Source organism: Dioscorea cayenensis, chromosome 16 (genome assembly GCF_009730915.1).
Source record: "Dioscorea cayenensis subsp. rotundata cultivar TDr96_F1 chromosome 16, TDr96_F1_v2_PseudoChromosome.rev07_lg8_w22 25.fasta, whole genome shotgun sequence".
Taxonomy (NCBI): Eukaryota; Viridiplantae; Streptophyta; class Magnoliopsida; order Dioscoreales; family Dioscoreaceae; genus Dioscorea; species Dioscorea cayenensis.
This window is the reverse complement of record NC_052486.1, coordinates 10758426-10778363: the sequence shown is the minus strand read 5'-3', so window position 1 is coordinate 10778363 and position 19938 is coordinate 10758426. Positions and strand designations below refer to the sequence as shown.

The following is a 19938-nucleotide window of genomic DNA, read 5'->3' as shown; positions in this document are numbered from 1 at the left end:
TTTTGCATTGGCTATGCACCACTCTTGCAGTGTAATTAAAAGCATTAGGCGCTCTTAAGGCATTAAGATTTTTTTATTGCCGAGGTGAGAGGTGCCACGAAAGGCGCTTGCTCGATTGAAGTGAAGCGCCAGCTAATAAATAAATTAAATATATATAGATCTAAACTGTATCAGTAAAATATATAAACATAATAAAATATAATAATTAAAGTCGAGGTAAGCAAAACACAAAGTCAAGTAAAACACTTCTTAGAACTACTCAAGCTTTTAAAGTGCAAATTCTACCTTCATAAGTCATCTAATTTTACAATATCATCATCCTCATCATTTAAGTTAGCTTTAACTCCATCAATATATTTATAACTCTCAAGCTCCTTCTCAGATTCCTCATTTATAATCATTGGTCTAAAAGTTGAAGCTTTAGCACTTGAGCTTACTCTTGTTGCTTGTGACCTAGTTTCCATTTCCCTCTAACCCTATCTACTTTAGGTACTTCACCTCATGTCAAATCATCATCTTTAAAAACCAACTCATTTTCAGCATCTTGTGAAGCCAAATTGTCAACATTAGCGCTCATTTCTCCAACTAGCCATTCGTTACAATCATCAATGCCATTTATAAAGATGAGATCAATAAGATTTCACATCTCAAAACAAGCTTTAAGATTCTAATTGTATCTGATATAGACTAGACCATGCAATTTTTTATGCTCTTGTCTATTTTGCCTTTCGGTAATAATCTGTCAAAAAGAAGTTAAAAGCATAAAGTAAGCTTACATAGTTGACGTAAAAACTCTTAACAATTAACAAATAGATGTAAAAAGTAAAACTCTTAAAAATAAGGAACTCACTTGTTCAAATACGCTCGAGTTGTGTTCACAACCTACTGCGCTACAAGTTAAGTTAAAATTTGGATGGCTAGTTATTGCAAATTAGGGGTTGAATTTCCAAATAAACTCCACCATTCAGCTACAAAATTGAAAAAAAAATTTATTGTTAAACCTATTCAACTTTATGGAATCCACAACAACATAAAAGATTTATAAATTATTTAATGGAGATTATGAACTCCTTGTTTTAATGGCCATTGGATGTCTGAATTGACCCTTTGTTGTTTGGTATACTGACAGTTTATTCATAATCTTATCTTGCAAAGTAAGGTCTCGAACTAATCTTTGAATGGTCTTTTACAACCCATTGGTAACTTCATCAAACTCTATAGATGGTTTATAATTAAAAATTTCAGGATTTCAAAAGTGACCAGCTGCATGTAATGGATGATGAAGTTGTCATTCCAATCTACAATCTACAGATGGATTCTCAAGGAATTATATGAGATTATAGATCGTATATGGGAATGTCGGATTCATCATCCAATATTAGCGCTTCACTTCGCTTGGGCGAGCGGTTTTCATTACGCTTCTCACCTCGGGTAATAAAAAGTCTTAGAGCCTTAAGAGCACCTAGCGCTTTTAATTACACTGTATAGGTTAAAAAAGAGTGTAACCTTGGAGTTCAAGTTTGTATGCCTTGGAACTGATCTTTTTAACAATAAGATAGGAACCAAAATAATGAGGAGATAGTTTGCCATTCACTTTCTTAGCCAAGGGCAAGCTTAAATACGGATGCATTTGCATGTGCCAAATTCCCTACCTAAAAACTCATATCATGGTAGTGCTTTGGTCCATATATTTTTTTCATATGCATCTGAGCCAAACCCTAACTGCTTTTTTATTTTCCTAACCATCATGTTTCTAGCTTTTAGCTACTCCATCGCTAAATTAAAGGTTCCGGAACTAGGATATTTCAATAAGGTTCATCTCGCTCATACACCATCTTGAAGACAATGAGCTTAGCAGAGGTACGGAAGGTTGTTTTATACCAGTATACATACCATGGTAATCAATGATTACAAGTCTTTAGCTAGGTATGCGCAATGCAACGTAGATAGTTCTCAAGAAATCTATTAGCAACTTCAATCTAGCCATAGGTCCGAGGATGGTAAACACTATTGTTGCGCTATTTTGTCTGCTACAACTAGAATAATTTAGTCCAAAAATTACTCATAAAAATCAGGTCTCCATTTAAAATAATGGATCTAGAAAATCCACAAAGCTTGATAACATTTTGCATGAAAATTTCAACAATCCCGATAGTTTAAAGAAAAAGGGTGTTTTAATGCGACAAAATTAGCATACTTGTTAAACCTGCCCACCACACCCAAAATAACATTAATCCCAATTGATTTAAATGACTCCTCAATGAAGTTCATCGACACGTCATCTGGTACCTACTTCAATATAAAGGTGGGTTGTAACATGCCAACATAAAATAAAGGCAAACTCTTGTTTTGTTGGCACACATCACAATTCTCAACAAATTCCTTTACATCTTTTTTCATGCCTTCCCGGAAGAGTTAGCAATTACCCTTTTATATCAAGGAAACCTGAATGCCCTTGCATTTCTACCATCCTGTTGAGGATCGAACAATGAGGAGTGGATCTAAGCATTGACAAGAAAAAATGAAAACAATCACACACAAGGACGAGGGATTTTACGTGGTTCGGTTAAAAAGGCCTACGGCCACGGCCAAACTAGTGTCAATTTTCCCACTCATTCTTAGGGTTTGCAATTACAAGGATATTTATAGAGAGAAGAGTAAAACGAGTCAAAAAATTTCCATATCATAGTGGGCCTTGAATAACATTTTCCTTTCAGGGTCGCTGCCGCTGAAAAAAAACCCAGCAAAGCCCTGCAGAGATGCTTGTGCCCTTGGATTCCCGTAAGAGACACTATCATGCATCTTCAGGGTATAGATCAGACTCCACATACTCAACAATCTCCCACTTAAAGGCTAATCACATCAACTGCACTCACACACATGTAGACCAAAATCTACAACAGTAACTTAAACTAGTGCGACGCCTTCTCGTCAATCAACTATGAATGCCAGTTGAAGCTTTACAAAGCTTCAACTTTTTTATAGTAACCACCGTGGTCAATATATTTGCAAGATTATTTGAGCCCGGGATCTTCATCAAGGACAAGATGCCAACACTGATTAATTCTCTAATAAAATGATACCTTAGTTGTATGTGTTTTTTCGTAGCATGAAACACAAGATTCTTAGCAAGATGAATAACACTCTGACTGTCATTATAAAGAACATTGTCTATTTGTTTCTTTCTAAACTCCTTAAGAAGATTCTTCAACCAAATCATCTCCTTACCAACTTTCGAGATGGCCTATATTTTTCTTCTGTCGTCGAAAGAGCAACACTCTTTTAACGCCGATATATCCAATTAACTGTTGTGTTTTCCACAGTGAAAATATTTCGGTAGTGCTTTTCCTTGCTTTTTGGTTGTTCGATCCTGCAAGTGCACGGATCGTGAAGTAATACTCCTAGCGTGAGCACGAGGGGGTCGTATTCCCAGGGCCCGAGAAGCTACTCTTACTTCCTTTTAGCGTGTTGTTTAACCTACAAATTTGAGTGATGTGTTAAAACTACAAAGCAATAAGAAAAACTCTACTTCGATGTCTACAGTGAAGGAAAATCACGGGTAGGAATCAAGAAGGAGAAGTGGTCACGGATGAGATTCCCCTTGGGGCTACTAAAGTGTGAAAGGATGCTATAACTATCATGCAAATGGTACTTTAGACCGAGAAAATCCTAAGATAGGTCAACCTGATAGTCACGGCAATTGACCCCTAATCCGGTACGAGAATTGATACGGAATGTCTTCGGACCAAATTCTGCTACGATTGCAATAAGGGTAAGGGATTTCTCAAATTAGGGTCGAAACACAAACTCAGTACAACCCTAATATTGGAGGGGTACAAAACACCCGATGATCACGGCGTATTCGCACATGTATCCCTTCTAAGCTAGGCGTATTCAATACAAGGACGATGGTCACGCAACCTAGTGTAACCTAGAAATCGATACAGAGTTCTCATGCATACCAATTCCTTAAAGTACACCAAGCATGATAGTACACCAAGCATGGGTCACATACACAGCAAATACAATAAAACAAGTCATAGCATCCAATCTACACAAGTTCACCCCCAAGGTTCGCATACACCCAGTGACCTCGGGGTTTAGTTGTTCATACTAGCAATATACAAGATAAAATTCATGAAAACAACTAAAAAAAGCAATATCGAAGTCCCTCAAAGGTAAGAGGCTGAATAACGCTTGGGATCCCCCGTAGAAAGGCTTCCACTGATGCCACTCAAGGAGTGGCTTCCCTTGTTGTCTTCAACTTTCGAAAAATATGCCTTAGGAGTAGATCTTGCCAAATCACGATCTCCCGGTCGATTTCTACCTCGGAGATGCCCTCTCTTCTCTTCTTCTATCTTGAATCAAGAATGGTGGTGATGAGCTCCAAAACAAGACCTTCCCCCTCTCAAAAGATGCCCTAAAACTCCTTTAAAAACTAATCTCGGGGTGGCTTACGGTCAGCAAACGGGCTGTGAGGTCCTCAATCATTTTGCCGATGTTCCCGGGGCTCTTAAATGCTGTTTTTGGTGTTGATTTCTTCTTGAATCGCGTTGTCGAGCTTACCTAGGCTTCTTTTATACCTGTAACACGAAAGAAACCAATTAAACCATAAAAGGGCATCGATTCATCAAAAAAATACACAAATAATGCACAACAAATATGTATAAAATACATACATTTAGGAGTTTATCACTTTTCCTTGTATCCAAACAACCACCCAAATTTGCATCAGAAAATCCTTCCAAGATAGCATCTCTTCTTCTGAAACATAATGCAATTGTGGAAGTACCTTTCAAGCTGCGTAATAGCCACTTAACTACTTGCTTTCTCCCTGGATTAAACATAAATCTACTAACAACTCCCACTGCATGAACAATGTCTAGCCTCATGCATATCATTGCGTACGTAATTCTACCAACTACAGATGCATATGGGGTTTTTCCATACCGTTCTTGTCTTCATCCATTTAAGGTGACTGTTTCTTTGTTAGATTGAAGTGACTTCCCAAAGGCGTACTTTTGATCTTAGCATCTTGGAGACTAAACTTTTCCAACACTTTTACAATATATTTTTTTTGAGATAACTTTAGAGTATCTTCAGATCTGTCCCTGCTAATGCTCATCAAGTATTTGCTTCAAAACGCCCAAATTCTTCATCTTGAACACTTCTAACATTTGCCTTTTCAATCAGTTGATTTCATTCATGTTCGTCCCTGTAATTAACATGTCATCAACGTACAACAGTAGCATGATATCGAATGAATCATATTTCTTAAAATAGCAGCAATGATCCAAAGCACATCTATTGTACCCATCTCTTCTCATAAAGCTCTCGAACTTCAAGTACCATAGTATTGGTGCTTGCTGCAAACAATATAAACTTTTTCTCAACTTGCAAACCAAGTTATTTTCCTAACTACTTGAAAACCTTCTAATTGTGCATGTAGATGTCTTCCTCGAGATCACTGCAAGAAAGCAGTCTTAACATGTAGCTGTTCTAGATGTTAGTCATCTACAGCTACAATACTCAGTTCAAGTCTGATAGTAGTCATCTTGACCACAAGAGAGAATTTTCATTGTAGTTAATGCCTCTTTTTGGTTGAAACCCCTTGACCACTAGCCTTGCATTGTATCTTTTGTTGCTATCATGCTCTTCCTTGATTCTATACACCCACTTTTTCTACAAAACATTCTTCCCTACTGGTAACTCAGTCAGTAACCAAGTCTCATTCTTCTCAAGAGAACTCATCTCCTCTTTTATGGCTTACTCCCACTATGCTAAATCAACCATCTGCATTGCCTCAAGATAACATAGAGGCTCACCATCTTCAGTCAAAAGTAAGTAATTTGCTGAAAAAGAGCACCTTTGTGGAGGTTGTGAAACTCTGCTAGATCTCCTCAATTCTATCTTTGGAATAACTTGAACTGCTTCGTCTATATTTCTGTTTCTTGAACTGCTACTATGCCCTACAAGATCATTTTCTGTAATATCTTCCGAGAGGACATTTTCTTTTCATTCAGTTTCCTTGCAGCCTCAGAATCAGTTGCGTACCTACCCTTGTACATTACATGCTCATTGAATGTGACATTCCTGCTTCTGATGACTTGTCTGCTTGATTCATCCTAGAAACGGTACCCCCTATATCATCTAAGACATAGCCAATGAAGACACACTTCCTTGCTTTTGGATCAAACTTATCTCAGTTTAGATTCTTTAACAAACACAAAGGAAACACATCCAAATACCTTCAAGTGAAAAAATGGCTTCTTTGCCTTGTCACTCCTCCTCAGGAATCTTGAACCCTAAAGGAATTGAGGGTCCTCGATTAATGATGTAAGCTACTGCATTCACTGAATCTGCCCAAAACATTTTCGGCAATCTTGCATGAAGCCGCATATTCTTTACCGTTACATTCAAAGTTTTGTTCATCCTTTCAGCAACGCCATTCTGCTGACGTGTCTCAGGAGTAGTTTCCAGCATTCTAATCCCATTCTTAGCACAATAATCAATAAATTCGGAGCTATTGTATTCACCACCGTTATTAGACCACAAACACTTGATTTTCAAGCTTGTTTCATTCTCAATGGCGGCTTTCCACTTCTTAAAGATAGTAAACACATCAGATTTATGCTTCAAGAAATAAATCCATATCTTTTCGAGTAGAGTCAATAAAGGTGACATAGTAGCGTAATCCCCCAAATGAAGCAATTGATGTTGGCCCGTACACATCTGTATGAACTAGCTCGAGCCTCTGAACCTTGGGTATCTTCCCAGATTTTGCAAAAGTAACCCCTTTCTGCTTCCCGAGCGCACATGGTTCACAGAAACCAACTTCTACATTCTTCAATTATGGAATTTTCCCCTTGGAGACGAGCATCTTCATACTCTTCTCACTCATATGGCCGAGTGTTTGGTGCCACATAGTTGAAGGATCACCTCTACTAATAACTGCATTAGCTTCATTTGATGGTAGTTCAACCATATACAAAGTCCCCTTCTCCCAACCACGAGCAACTACCAATTTTTCTTAATTATTTACCACTCATCGTCTCCAAAGATGGCACGATATCCATGAGCATCTAATTGTTTCAGACAGATCAGCATTTTCTTGAGACCAGGAATAAATCTCACGTCCTTCAGTGTGCAAATAGTACCTAAGAAAGTTTTCAAATTGATGTCTCCCATGATTGTAGTCTCCAAACTCTCATCATCAGCAAAACTAACTTTACCGAAATTTCCACTCCTAAAATTGAGCATCATATCCTTACAAGGAGAAGCATGGAATGAAGCACCGGAAGGATTTAATTGGACACTCAACACAATAAACCAACGCATCATCTACATCTTCAATTGCTGCATTAATAGACTTATCTTCCTTCTTTCTAGGAGCTGAGGGAGCCATGCACTAATTTCTAAAATGGCCAATCTTCTAGCAATTCTAGCATGTTATATCCTTGCGATTTTTGAACTGACCACTCTTTTTCAACTTTGACCTATCGCGCCAGTAATTCTGCCCTTTTTCAATTTTTTTGCCTATACTCTCTGTACTTCGGAAAGAACCTGATAGCTCTACAGAATTTCTCCTCCGAATATCCTCCCCATGAATCAAATCCCGAACCCTTCAAAGGTTAGCTTAGCAATCCTAGATGAACTACTAACGGCTGTAACTGTTCCCATCAACTCTCAGGCAATGAGGACAACAACAACAAAGCTTGTACTTCATCATCGAATTTAATATATACCAATACCAATCTTGATAATATCGAATTAAATTTGTTTACATGATCCGTAACACAAGCACCTATGTAGCATGAACATGGATGCGGGGACACGGACACTGCGACACAGTAATTTCTCAAAATTAAGGACATGGGTACGGCGGGACACAACAGTAAAAAAATATTATATATGTATTTTTCAATGTAAAATACTCATTGTAAATATAAATAATTATATTTCCTGTTAGTATGAATATTAATCCGACAAAGCCTAAAGGTCAGGGGTTAAAAATGTACAACTATAGTTGACAATGGACTAGTATTAACAATAAATTATAAAAATATTTAATAATTACAATAAATTATAAAATTTGTTATTTTCAATTTGATATTTCAGTTTATAATTTCTTCTAATAAATATTTATAAAGAGTAAAGTTCAAATGAGTCTAAACAAAATTCCTTTAAAAAAATATAAATCAACGGCTAGGATTGATCTTTGGGGAGAAACCCTATATCTTAAAAGGCCTCTCTGGAACCTTCGCAGCCGCTGTGCCTCTCTTTTTCTCTCCACCTCTCCAACCCTCATCACCTCCGCGCGCAGCGCTTCTCTTCTCTCCACCTCTCCAACCTTCATTATCTACGCTCTTTACGAGCGTCATAAAGCTCCTCCCTCGAACCCTCGCAGCTGCTGCCTCCCTCATCATGCGCAACACCTCTCTTCTTTTCTCCACTTCTCCATCTCTATCACCTCCGTTTCATCCTCCTACGAGGCTCATGCTGACGAAGATTTCGACCCGAACATCTGCTGCCCAAGATTAGACGAAGCTTTGCCTCTAAAAACCTAGGTCGGCTGTGTACCAGGCCTATCGAGAGGTGTCCAATCGTATTAGAGGGTGTCAGATACGGTGTCCAACCGTGTCCACGGCGTATTCGTGTCGGACACTGGCACGATACTGGTACATCAGTGGTTTTGCCGTGTCCGTGCTTCCCAGACAAGCACCTTTCCTTCTTCTTCGTGTTAACTAGTTGGCGAATCAAGAATACCTTGTTTGAAGCAGATGGCTTTCGTACATATTAGACAACGCCTTGATCAAACTGTAGGTAGTCGTCTCCTTAACTTTGTTGTAGGCAACGTTCTTAGTCAGTGTCAATTGGACCACGCCTAGAGCCTGCCGATCCAACAATTCCCAGTTTTTTTGACTCACCTGATCAGGTTCCGCCTTAACAAAGGTTTGTGCAACTTCTTTTGATATTTCTAATCTTCGATCTGCATCTTCCAAAACCCGAAGTCACTACCATCGTACTTGTCAATTTTTATTTTCCCTTTGTCGGCCAGTATTCCCACTTGTCTAAGATCCTCTCTTTGATACCAGTTGTTGAGGATCAAACAATGAGGAGTGAATTAAGCAATGATAAGAAAAAAGAAAAAACAATCACACACAAAAAGGCGAGGGATTTTACGTGGTTCGGTCAAAAAGACCTGTATCCATGGTCGCACTAGTGTCAATTCTTCCACTCATTTTTAAGGTTTACAATTATAGGGATATTTATATAGAGAAGAGTAAAACGTATCAAAAAATTTCCATATCAGTTTAGGCTTTAAATAACATTTTTCTTTTTGGGTCGCTACCACTGAAGAAACCTAGCAAGGCCCCGCCAAGGTGCTTACGCCGTTGGACTCCAGCAAGAGACGTGATCATGTATCACCAAGCTGCCATGAAAATCAACTAATATTTTAGGTAATAAGAGAAGGTTTTGAATATTACCAAGTCGTTTTTATAGTGTAGCTAATCTTGGATAAGAGCTATCCTGATTTACACCGAGTCAAGGTCTTTCTTTACGACCTTGTAACTGCTACCAACCCTGGATCCTAATCTACTTCACCCATCAGTTCATACACATCAAAGCACTGAGCCTCTATGATAGTCAAAAGAACTGGCAAACAGTATAAAGTGTTTGTTGCCTTATTCCTACTTAATCTCGAAATCAAAACCCAACAACTTGGTTAACCACTTCCGATGCTTATTCGGCACAACCGTTAGACGTTTGCCGTAAAGAAAAGAATCATTGTTGTTGGGTCCCTTTTCGTTTCAGTAGGATACACCACAGGAATTAGTTCTTCAACTCTTCCCAAGTTGGATAGGAACGGCAGTTCTCCTTCCACTGCAACCAAGCCAATACCGCACCTTGGAGATATACCCTAGCTTCCTCTAACTTCTCAGCCTTGGTCAACTTGTTCACCATGAAGTACCTCTCAACTTTAAATATACTTGAAGTTGGATTTTCTTTTCTATTATACGTTGGCATTTCCAACTTCTTGTCATATTGGTGATGCCACATAGACACATGGGTAGCCATCCCTTCCATCAAGTGAGTTTCCTTCGTCTCTAGACTCACTGTTGGCGTTGCGGTCTTGGCTCTACTCAACTCCACTACACTCTTTCTTACTGAAACAAAGCTTTTATGGAGGCGTTTAATATCTTATCCACCTTCTGGTTTAAAGAAGAAACTATTGTGTCTAGGTTAGACAAATGGTTATATATGGCGGGTAACATGTCCTTCATGCTTTCCACTGTTGACACTATTCTGGTGGCCAATATCCCCAAATATCAGGTCAACTTGCGTTGATACCAAAAATGATAGAACTCAATACAACAGTAATAGAATTGGATGAAAGGAAGTGGTAGATAGAATAGGAAAAAGATGAAGATAGCAATGGAGGTATTTTGGGTAATGGTAAAAATATGATGATAGGTGACAAATGGGACATTTAAAGATGCCCAACTCTCCCAAAACCATAAAGTTAATTACAAAAGCCTCCCGTCACACCCTACTCATGCCCCAAATATACCAGATAATTTTGATAACGAATTCTAATAACCTTACCACTTCAACCTTCTAGAAGACACTAACAGACAATGTAGCCAAACCAAAATAAAGTAAATCAACAACATACAACAAATGATGGCAAAATAGCAACAGATGACAGCAAGATGGGCTCAATAAACTTTGGCCTTCAGCCTCCAGCCTCCAATAGTGCTAGCAGATGGGCTTTTTTCTTCCTGGAAAAGTGAAAGTGGATCAAAGGCTAAACATGTCTTTTCCTTCAAGAATAGTGGTCTTCATATAAAGCCAATTTATGCAATTAAACCATCTAAACGAACATTCATTGCTTTAATTTCATCATGAAACTCCACGGCAAAAAAAGTCCTAGAGAATGCTACAATACCAAAATGAGCAGCCACCACTGTAATGCCGCTGCTACAATATCATACTACCAATATCTCTCTCTTTCTTCATAACCTAACTTTTGATGCCATGATCATGCAATATAAAATAAACAAACTATTGAAGGTAAGCATGTAATATTCCATAAAATAAAAAATAGTTGTTCACCCCAAAATACAATTGAGGCACAATTTTTTTTTTTAAATAAGAGTAGGATTAGGATTTTCTAAACATAGCCCAATAGACATTAATACCCTTATATTTTAAATATATATTAATACTCTAACAGGTCCTAGAAAATATGGAATATTTTGGCTTGCCTATGGCAAGCTTCTTTGTGAAAAGTCAAAAATTTGGTGGTTCGCCAAAACAAAAGTATATTTATTGTATCATCAAATTGCTTGTCATATACCTATGATTGTCTCTTTTGTCCAAACATCACACAATGTTCGCATGACATTGAGCAAAAGTAGCCCAACATTGTTGACACCACCAACTAGACCCGTACAATATATTATACCTACGCTCCTGCTCACTGCATAAAAGGTCTCATACGCCATCAAAAGTTCCCTGCAGGCTAACCTCACAGCATCAAAGATGTCATGTGCCTTTAATGATTCTCTTCTCTTGGAATTGTATCTTGTGCGTAAGTCGAGTGCGTGCCAAGAGGATAGAGATGGAAGTGAAAGGAATGATGATGATGATGATGATGATGATGATGAGCCATTGCCTTAACACTTTGGTGGTATAGAGTATGGATGGCGCACCTAGCTTTTATAAGGTGTCTTTGAGAATCTGAGATTATGGGTGGAAAAGTATGAGTTCTTTAGTTATGTTCAAAATCCTAATCTAATAAAGCATAAATAAAACAACTTTATAATAAAAAACATTTTAATGCCGCATGGGCAAGAATGGAGGGATCAAAATGAATAATCCATAGTTGTAGAATCAAATTTCACATCTTTCAACTTTGGGGACCAAAAAGCTCATTCATGTCTTGTTGAGGGGTGGCGATGGCTAGAACGGTAAAATAACTTGGTTTTCTATTTGTCACACCTTCTACGTCTTGATGATGGGTTGGAGGATTTGTTGGCAAGTATTTATCACAACTTTATAATAATTTGTTTGAAACTATGACCCTTTTTTCTTTTTTTAATATTATATTTTATTTTGTGTAATGTTCTCCTTGCTTCGATTGCATCAGTATAATGCATCCTAAATTTTCACAAGGACCATTAGTTAGAGCATGTTTAATAATAATCTAACTGGTAGCAATCTGTGTTTAATAAGTACTCAGAAAGTGACTACATATGATTTCAGATAAGTAAGCCATTTTCTTTAAAAGGGAAGAAAATAGATAGATCCAGTTGGCTAGAAGCATTTATAGACCATTTTAGTGCTCTACATGATCTCTGACATCTATTTTATTTTGATATTTTAGTGACCGGAGATCATGATGTTTTCAATTTTCTTAAATGCAGGAATGGATGCACAAGTTGCTTATGGTTTCCACCACTTGCGTGATGAAAAACCATATATTGCACAAGGTCCAATAGCCAACAAGGTTGTTATTGATTTCTTTTAATTTTATTGTTATAGCAATTGTATATGTCTTCCTCAGTAAATTGCCTTTAAAAAATGTAGATGGAAAGCTAAGTGGTTGTTTTTGTTTGTTGGTGCAAGCCAAATATATTATTTGGGCTCAATTCAATTCAAAAGTTTAAGCTAATTGAGTAAAGATCAAGGTTTATGTATTCATATCCATATTTATTAACTTAATTGATGTGAGACAATTAGCTACTCTAATATGCCACCTTAATAAATGCTAGTTTTATTTTAAATAGCTGCATTACAATCAAACCAATTCACCAAGATCTAGTGCCATGTTATACGCAGACCGAACATATTATCATGGCCCTATTTAATCCAGAAGCTAGCATATTATCTTCGCCAAATCAGACGAAATATGCTACCGTTTAGATTGAAATGGGCCTGAATAATATGTTTGGTTTGCGTTTAACATGTTATTAGAGTTTGGTGAATTGGTTTGTTTGTAATACAGTGAGTTAAAATAGACTTATACAAATTATGAGAATATTAGTTTATCTAATACTCCCACATTGATTAATTTGTTAATTATGGATTCAAATGCACAACCCTTAGTCTCCCATCCTATTAGCTTAAACTTTTGGGTAGAATTGAGCTCAATAATATGCTTTAGTTGCATTTAACTGTGACAAACACCTGTAACACAATCAAGTAAAAAAAAACTATTAACATTGAATTGCCCATCTATTATTATTCCAGTGATATTCACTTATATCTGGAGGTGGATTTGTTCAGCTATTTATATATAGCGGCAGTGTGTTTTGGTGAACTAGCACCCCATGCTATTTAATACAAAATCATACACCTAAATGCTAAATACACACCTGTCTTAGGTTATACCTTTAGATTGTTGAGGTAATTCCTTCCCATTTAACTGCATGGTTTTAATTGCTAGCGTGGTATCCACAGTTAGAAACTAACCTAGTTGAGTTTTAAATTGGTTATTGTTAGGTTCAAACCAAAAACATACTAGATGAGCTCGATACAACTTGAAATTTTAAACTACAATTGAGAGACTCATGCTTACATAATCATATCAAGATATACTAATGAACTGATGTTGAGCCATAGTACTATTATCTCTTATAATTTTGAAGTTCTTGACAAGTTGTTCATATACCTGATTTTTCTGTAATAGTGCTATTATTATCTTATTGCCAATTACAGACATTTTTCACTGTTGGATTTGGGGACTTCTCTTGAAACTGTCTATAACATTTTTGCAATGGGTGTTTTATAGTGCAAGCTGAATGGTGCAATGATCTATATATGCCATTATGTATTTGTGTTTCTTTATTTTTATATTTAAGTAGTAGTCTTGGAAACATCTTGTTTCATGCTTATTGTTTCTGTTGATTATGTTAGATGCAAACCAAATGCATATCTGATGTGCTTGATACAATGTAAAAGCTTAAACTAATATCAAGAGAGATTCATGCTTATATAATCATACCAAGATTTAGTAAATCAGTTAATGTTGAAATATTTGCATTATTATCTCTAATAATTTCGAGGTTCTTGACAAGTTGTTGACAAGCCTGTTTTAGTATTATATTGCCATTATTATGTTATTGCTAATTAGAGACATTTTTCATCTGTTGTCTTTGGTGACTCCTCTTAAAGTCATCTATTCCATTGATGTGGTGGATGTTTTATACTGCAACCTGTGAATGCTGCAATGATCGATAGAGGGCATCAGTTATGTTTCCATTGTTTATTTTTATATTAACATAGTAGATCTCAAAACTTTCTTTTGTTAATGAAAATGTCAAAAACATTTTGTTTCTTGTTTATTTGTTTCTGTTGATCTGTCAGATCGCAACTTAATTTCTTTTTGTGGCAGTTTATTTACACGGGATATGGGTGCACCCAAGGATGGTTTGTTACACCTTGCATGGCTGATCCAAGCTTGAGGTTAGCATGGCTCTCTTCTGAGCAGTACTACTTATTTTCTGCTGTAGAAGCTATCCTATTTTTATATTATCAAGATTTATATTTCAAGAGATCTTTCAGTACACTTATTCTCTGCTAGATAAGCTGAAATTACATAATTAAGTATATTATTTTAATTTCTTATCCTTCAGTATTCACTCTATATGTATGCTTCTTGGTTAAAGTCTAATGGAAACCTCTAACCATGCACTTCTTTCTGAATGCCAAAACCAAAGCTTGATGTTAAGGATGCAAAGTGACTGTAGATCAAACCCTTGCACAATGATAATTACAAGGATTGGAACTACCTATTAAAAGAACAGTTTGGAAAGCGTATGTTTTTCTAGTTCATCATTTCTTTATGAGTAATTAGTTAATTGTAGAGTTGTGGGACTTCCTAAAACAGTTTACTCCTGTGCATTAAATAGGCAATCACCTACTTTGATTTTCTGTTGCTCACACCTGCCTATTATCCCTGTTCAGTAATATTTATTAGATACAAACAAAACATGTTTCCAGGCCCAATTCAGCTTAAAAGCTTAAGCCATAGGATGAGAGACCCAAACTTTTGAATTCACATCCATATTTACAAAGTTAACTGACTTGGGATAATTAATTACTCTAATATGTCATTTTGAGCTATCCATGTTATAAACAAACCAATTAACGAAGCTTTGATATCATTGTTCGATGCAAACCAAACACATTGACAGGCCACGATTCAACCCAAAATCTTAATCCCATGGGATGAGATACCTACCCTTGTATATTCATATCCATATTTACTAAATTAACCTCTGCGCAACTATTAGTTATTTAATAATATCTACATGTTGCCAATGGAAAAGAAATTGTAAGATGAGAACAAAAACCACTTGACTTCATAAGCAAGTCTGCTGAACTGAATTTGAATTGCAGGGGCCTGAAAAACATTTTGCGCCTACATATTAAAAAGGTCAATTGTCCAGATTGGGAGCAGATTCATGTTCCTAAAAGGCAAGTTTTTGTCATATTATCTATAAATTCATAAATAGCATGCCATTTATTGTTGAAGTATCTTTTGAAGGTTAGTTCATGACTGAAGATTGCTGATTCATTTTTTGAGTAGTGATCAATAAATTTGAATTTTCTCATGAAGCTTTAAGGATCCCCAACAGAGTTAAATGTTTTCTTCTATTGAAGTACCTTATTACTTTCATCTTGTTCTTCAGTTTCAAGGGAAGATATCTATTATTTCGATCTTTTGTGCTGCAGTGTCAGGGCTATAGTTGCTTTGAATCTTCACAATTATGGAAGTGGACGAAATCCATGGGGTAATCCTAAACCTGAATATTTGGAAAAGGTTTGTCTTATTAGTGCAAATGGACTCATTTGAAAGGAATAAGAGCTCACTTTGTGCATAAATCCTATATGTAATATTTTTGCATAGTGAAGATTTACTTCTCAGAATTTTTCTTCTTCTTTTTTTGGTTGACTGACAAAACTTGCATTTCTTGTTTGACTTTAGTGTTCATTTCAAAAGTTAAATTGGAGATTAAATATTATCCATGATTTTTAACTGAAACGTTAACTTATCAAAATGGTTTTCCATCAATATGCTTCAGTATTGTTAACAAATAACTCACATATAGACAATTTGGTACTTGGTTGTTCATATGTGTAGCAACTAGTGTCTCTGTGCATTCAAATGTTGCAATAATTCAGAGCAAATACCTTTAGGTGTAGATAATTGTTGGTTCCTAAGCATGAAGAGGACATTTAGAGCACTGTACCGTTGAAACTTTGTTTTTGAGTAGAAGCCAATGGGATTGTGTTCTCTTCTTGTAAGTTATATTTTTTACTTGGCATTTTTACAAGTTACAACAAAGATGAATATTAATCAAACCACTGGTATTCTTTTTTGCCATTCTTGTGCTGACATTCTAGTTTAAATTTTGTCAACCAGGCATGCTTACCCATGTTTTGTTTAACTTGCACTTTATATCAATCTTCTGGTACAAGATTTGACACTTTTTACCATTATTGCATGTGCAAATTGAATGGGGGATCTAATGATAAGGGCTTAACAAGTATATTATATGCCTCTTCCTATTTTCTCAAATCATAAAGTGTTACGAATGGTAATAGTTTAATCTTTTGCCAGAGATTTAAATTGAAATTTGTCTAAAGTATGTTGCTACTGAGTCATCTATAAACTTTTCCAATATTAAAATGAGGAAAAAGAATGTATATCTTGCCTATACTGTAACATTTGTAGATTTTCCATTCTTTTAGTAATGTCTCTTTTATTCATGTGCATGCCAGTAAATAAATCATTGTGTTTGTGCTCACGTGCATGCAACCAGTATATGTAACTTCTCTATATTTGATTTTTCTGCAATATGAGATTTCTGATGTTTGGGTGATAATGTTGAGATTCACTTTTAGCAAGGGTATTTATTATATATGCTTTTGTGAAACTGAAGTCATTTTCTTCTGTATTTCTCAGAGAGGCTTTGTTGAGGCTAATGTGGATGATGGCCTGCTTGAAATCTTTGGCCTCAAGCAAGGATGGCATGTCTCGTTTGTTATGGTTGAACTAATATCTGCCAAGCACATTGCTCAGGTTGGATGGTTCTTTTCACATGGTAGTATTGAGTAATCTTTAAATGAAGATATGTACAAATACAATGCTTTCTAAAATTCTGCTTATTTCCTTGACATGAAATTGTCTCCACACTTTGGATGAGAATTTTTTTAATTGCCTTAATGTTAATTCTATTGTTTGTAAGGCAACTAAATTTTATAGTGATACCCTGTAAATTATTCATTTTAGCAACTGCACTATCTAATCCCTCAAGACATCTAAATATATTCCAATCTGCTGGTATCTTCTAGGCAGCAGCAATCAGGTTGGAAATCAGAGGTGGTGAGTCAAAACAAGCTTATATGCAAATGGATGGAGAACCATGGAAGCAACCTATAGATTGTGAACGTTTAACCTTTGTGGATATACAAAGGGTGCCCTTTCAGTCGGTACTGATTGGTGGAAGTCGACTCTTCTGACTAACTGACATCAACATAGTTCAAGGGAACTTCCAGTTGGATTGTGAACCTAGTTCAAGATTTCTTGCAACTTGATGGCCTTTTTTAAGCCTTAATCCTAAATCGCTTTCGAGGACAGCTATTGGTGAAGACTGATTACAATTCTTGCTAACAACTGATCTAGGTTTATGTCATGTCTGTTCTATATGTATACAGTTTGCTGTCATGTATATCATAATATGTTCAATATATATTCTTTTTTTACTAAAGTTGTAATCATGAATTATAGCAAACGGTCCAATATTCTAATTTTGTTTGCAAGTTCTAGTGAACTGTTTTCATAATTTAATGCTCTTTCAGTGACTTGCTTTGAGTTCATCACAATAACTGAAACTTTGATTCACAAACACAAGCTACATCCCTTTCATCACAATGACTTGCTTTGTAAGTTATTTTCGAATTAGAAGTTTGTTTTTGTAGCAATTGTTGTTTGTTTGCCAGTCAAACCTAGTTTTTGGATTTAAGGTAGGTTGGTTCATTCTATTCTCAGCTTGTTATGGTGATTCTATTAGCATGTGTGAGGGTACACTTTCCAAGTTTCGTGTTCTCTGGATATTATTGGATTCCTGTCAAAAATTACCTCCATGAGTATCTTGAATTAGTGAACCCTTTGTAACAGTTGTCTACTTCACTCAAAGGTATTAATTTCACTTTCATGTTCATCAAATGCTTGTAATTCTCTTTTCGAATCTTTGGCATGCTGTTAATGACTGTCATTCTCAAATTTGTGGGCTTGTATGCAACACGTATCACCCATTCTACTGTAAAATGGATGAGCAATTTTCTTCAGGTGGATGAAAACATGTGGGATTTGGGGCACATGACATTGTGTGGAATTTGTGCAGTATAGGAAGGTATTTACAAAAATACATGCAATAAAGATCTTGTCAGTTGACCAGCCAATCATTGTCTTCTAATTACTTTTTTTTATCTGTTTGCATTGGGTCCAGGCCATGTTACTCTTGCATTTGTAGTTACACGTATCATATCAGTTTTGTTTTTGCAGGCCGAACTTGGAAGTTATGAGACACAAAGCTAATAGCAAAAGTTGCCCTTGCTGAAAGAATGCGCAAAATACTGTACATTGTTGAATTCTTTATCATTGATCGTAGTGCTTGTGAATTCAGATACTATTTCATCCGTTATTTGCCATTCTCTTCATTTCATTTTTAAATTATCTGCCTGGAATGCTGCGAGCTCTTTATATTGTTAGGACTGATGCAACATTCTCCTTATATTCGAGTTCTTTGTTTCGGTCTCAGACACCACCAGTTGAATCAAATATGTCATTTTATTTTTCATTCTGGTGTTTGAAAATTATTCTTCAGTATTTTTTGCCAAGATGAGTGGCCTAGCTGCTAAAAAAAGCAGAGGCGTGCATAAGTCTCGGCGGAGTAAGTGGAAACGGAGCTTGTGCACACATGGGCGCTGAGACACCCGCTATACAACCACTACTCACACTCTCAGAAATGTGTCCTTACCCAAGATTCGATCTTTCACTACTTGTGAAGGGTTCTATTGGGGATCCGGCTTCTAATAGACCACTTGATCGTTAGTGAAAGACTCGGAATGGCAAATTAGTATGGTGAGGGACTCAGAACCTTCCCTTAGCTAAGCTAATATAATAAGCAATTCCCTGTGAGTATTCTACTATTTCATTAATGATGGCTTTCTGTTTTAGTAACAAATTAATTTATACAAAATAACAAGTTTGTTGATTTTCATTGGTGTCTATTTAGGACTCGATGGTAACTCTACCTATTTTTGTTAATGTTTAACTATCTTAGTTTTTTGTTTTACATTTTTTCATAAATCTGTTATTTATATTTTATATAGTTTCAAATTTTATAGATGTCTAGTGAGATTTTGAATATAAAAAACATTATTTTTAATAGTATCTTATTTTTCAAGATGTTTTTATAATTTATAAAATAAATTATTATAATATTATTTTTTATATTTGTTTTATAATGTTTAATTTTTTAATTTAATTGTAATTCTTAATATTTATATCCAAAAAATATTATGCTATATCAAATATAAATATTAAAATTAAATAAAATTTAAAATAATATATTATGAGAAAATTTAAAGTATTATTTTCAAATTAACCATAATGAAATGTATTTTGAGTAAATTGTGAGTAAATGTTTAGCTTAATAAAAAATTATATATATATATATATATATATATGAGGGTAAGCGTACGAGTACGGGTAAAACTGTACTCTCTTCAACGGGTAAGGGTACGGGTAAAGTAGGGGTATACCCTTACCCGACCTGTACCCTCTCAAAAAATAACAGATAATACTCTTATCTGTATCCGTATCCGGTCATAGAAGATATACCCACTAGGTTAGTAGGG

The 19938-nt window shown here is 35.8% G+C and overlaps 1 protein-coding gene across 1 annotated transcript in view; it reads left to right on the top strand.

Moving 5' to 3' along the window:
- Positions 1-17865, top strand: part of LOC120279084 (diacylglycerol kinase 4-like) — a 43689-nt gene extending 25824 nt beyond the window's left edge. Inside the window, exons 7-12 of the mRNA XM_039285940.1 lie at positions 12432-12514; positions 14402-14472; positions 15409-15486; positions 15745-15832; positions 16979-17095; positions 17368-17865. Coding sequence (XP_039141874.1) covers positions 12432-12514; positions 14402-14472; positions 15409-15486; positions 15745-15832; positions 16979-17095; positions 17368-17535 — 605 coding nt within the window. The 3' untranslated portion in view covers positions 17536-17865. The remainder of the gene's footprint in view (positions 1-12431; positions 12515-14401; positions 14473-15408; positions 15487-15744; positions 15833-16978; positions 17096-17367) is intronic.
- Positions 17866-19938: the final 2073 nt, after the last annotated feature.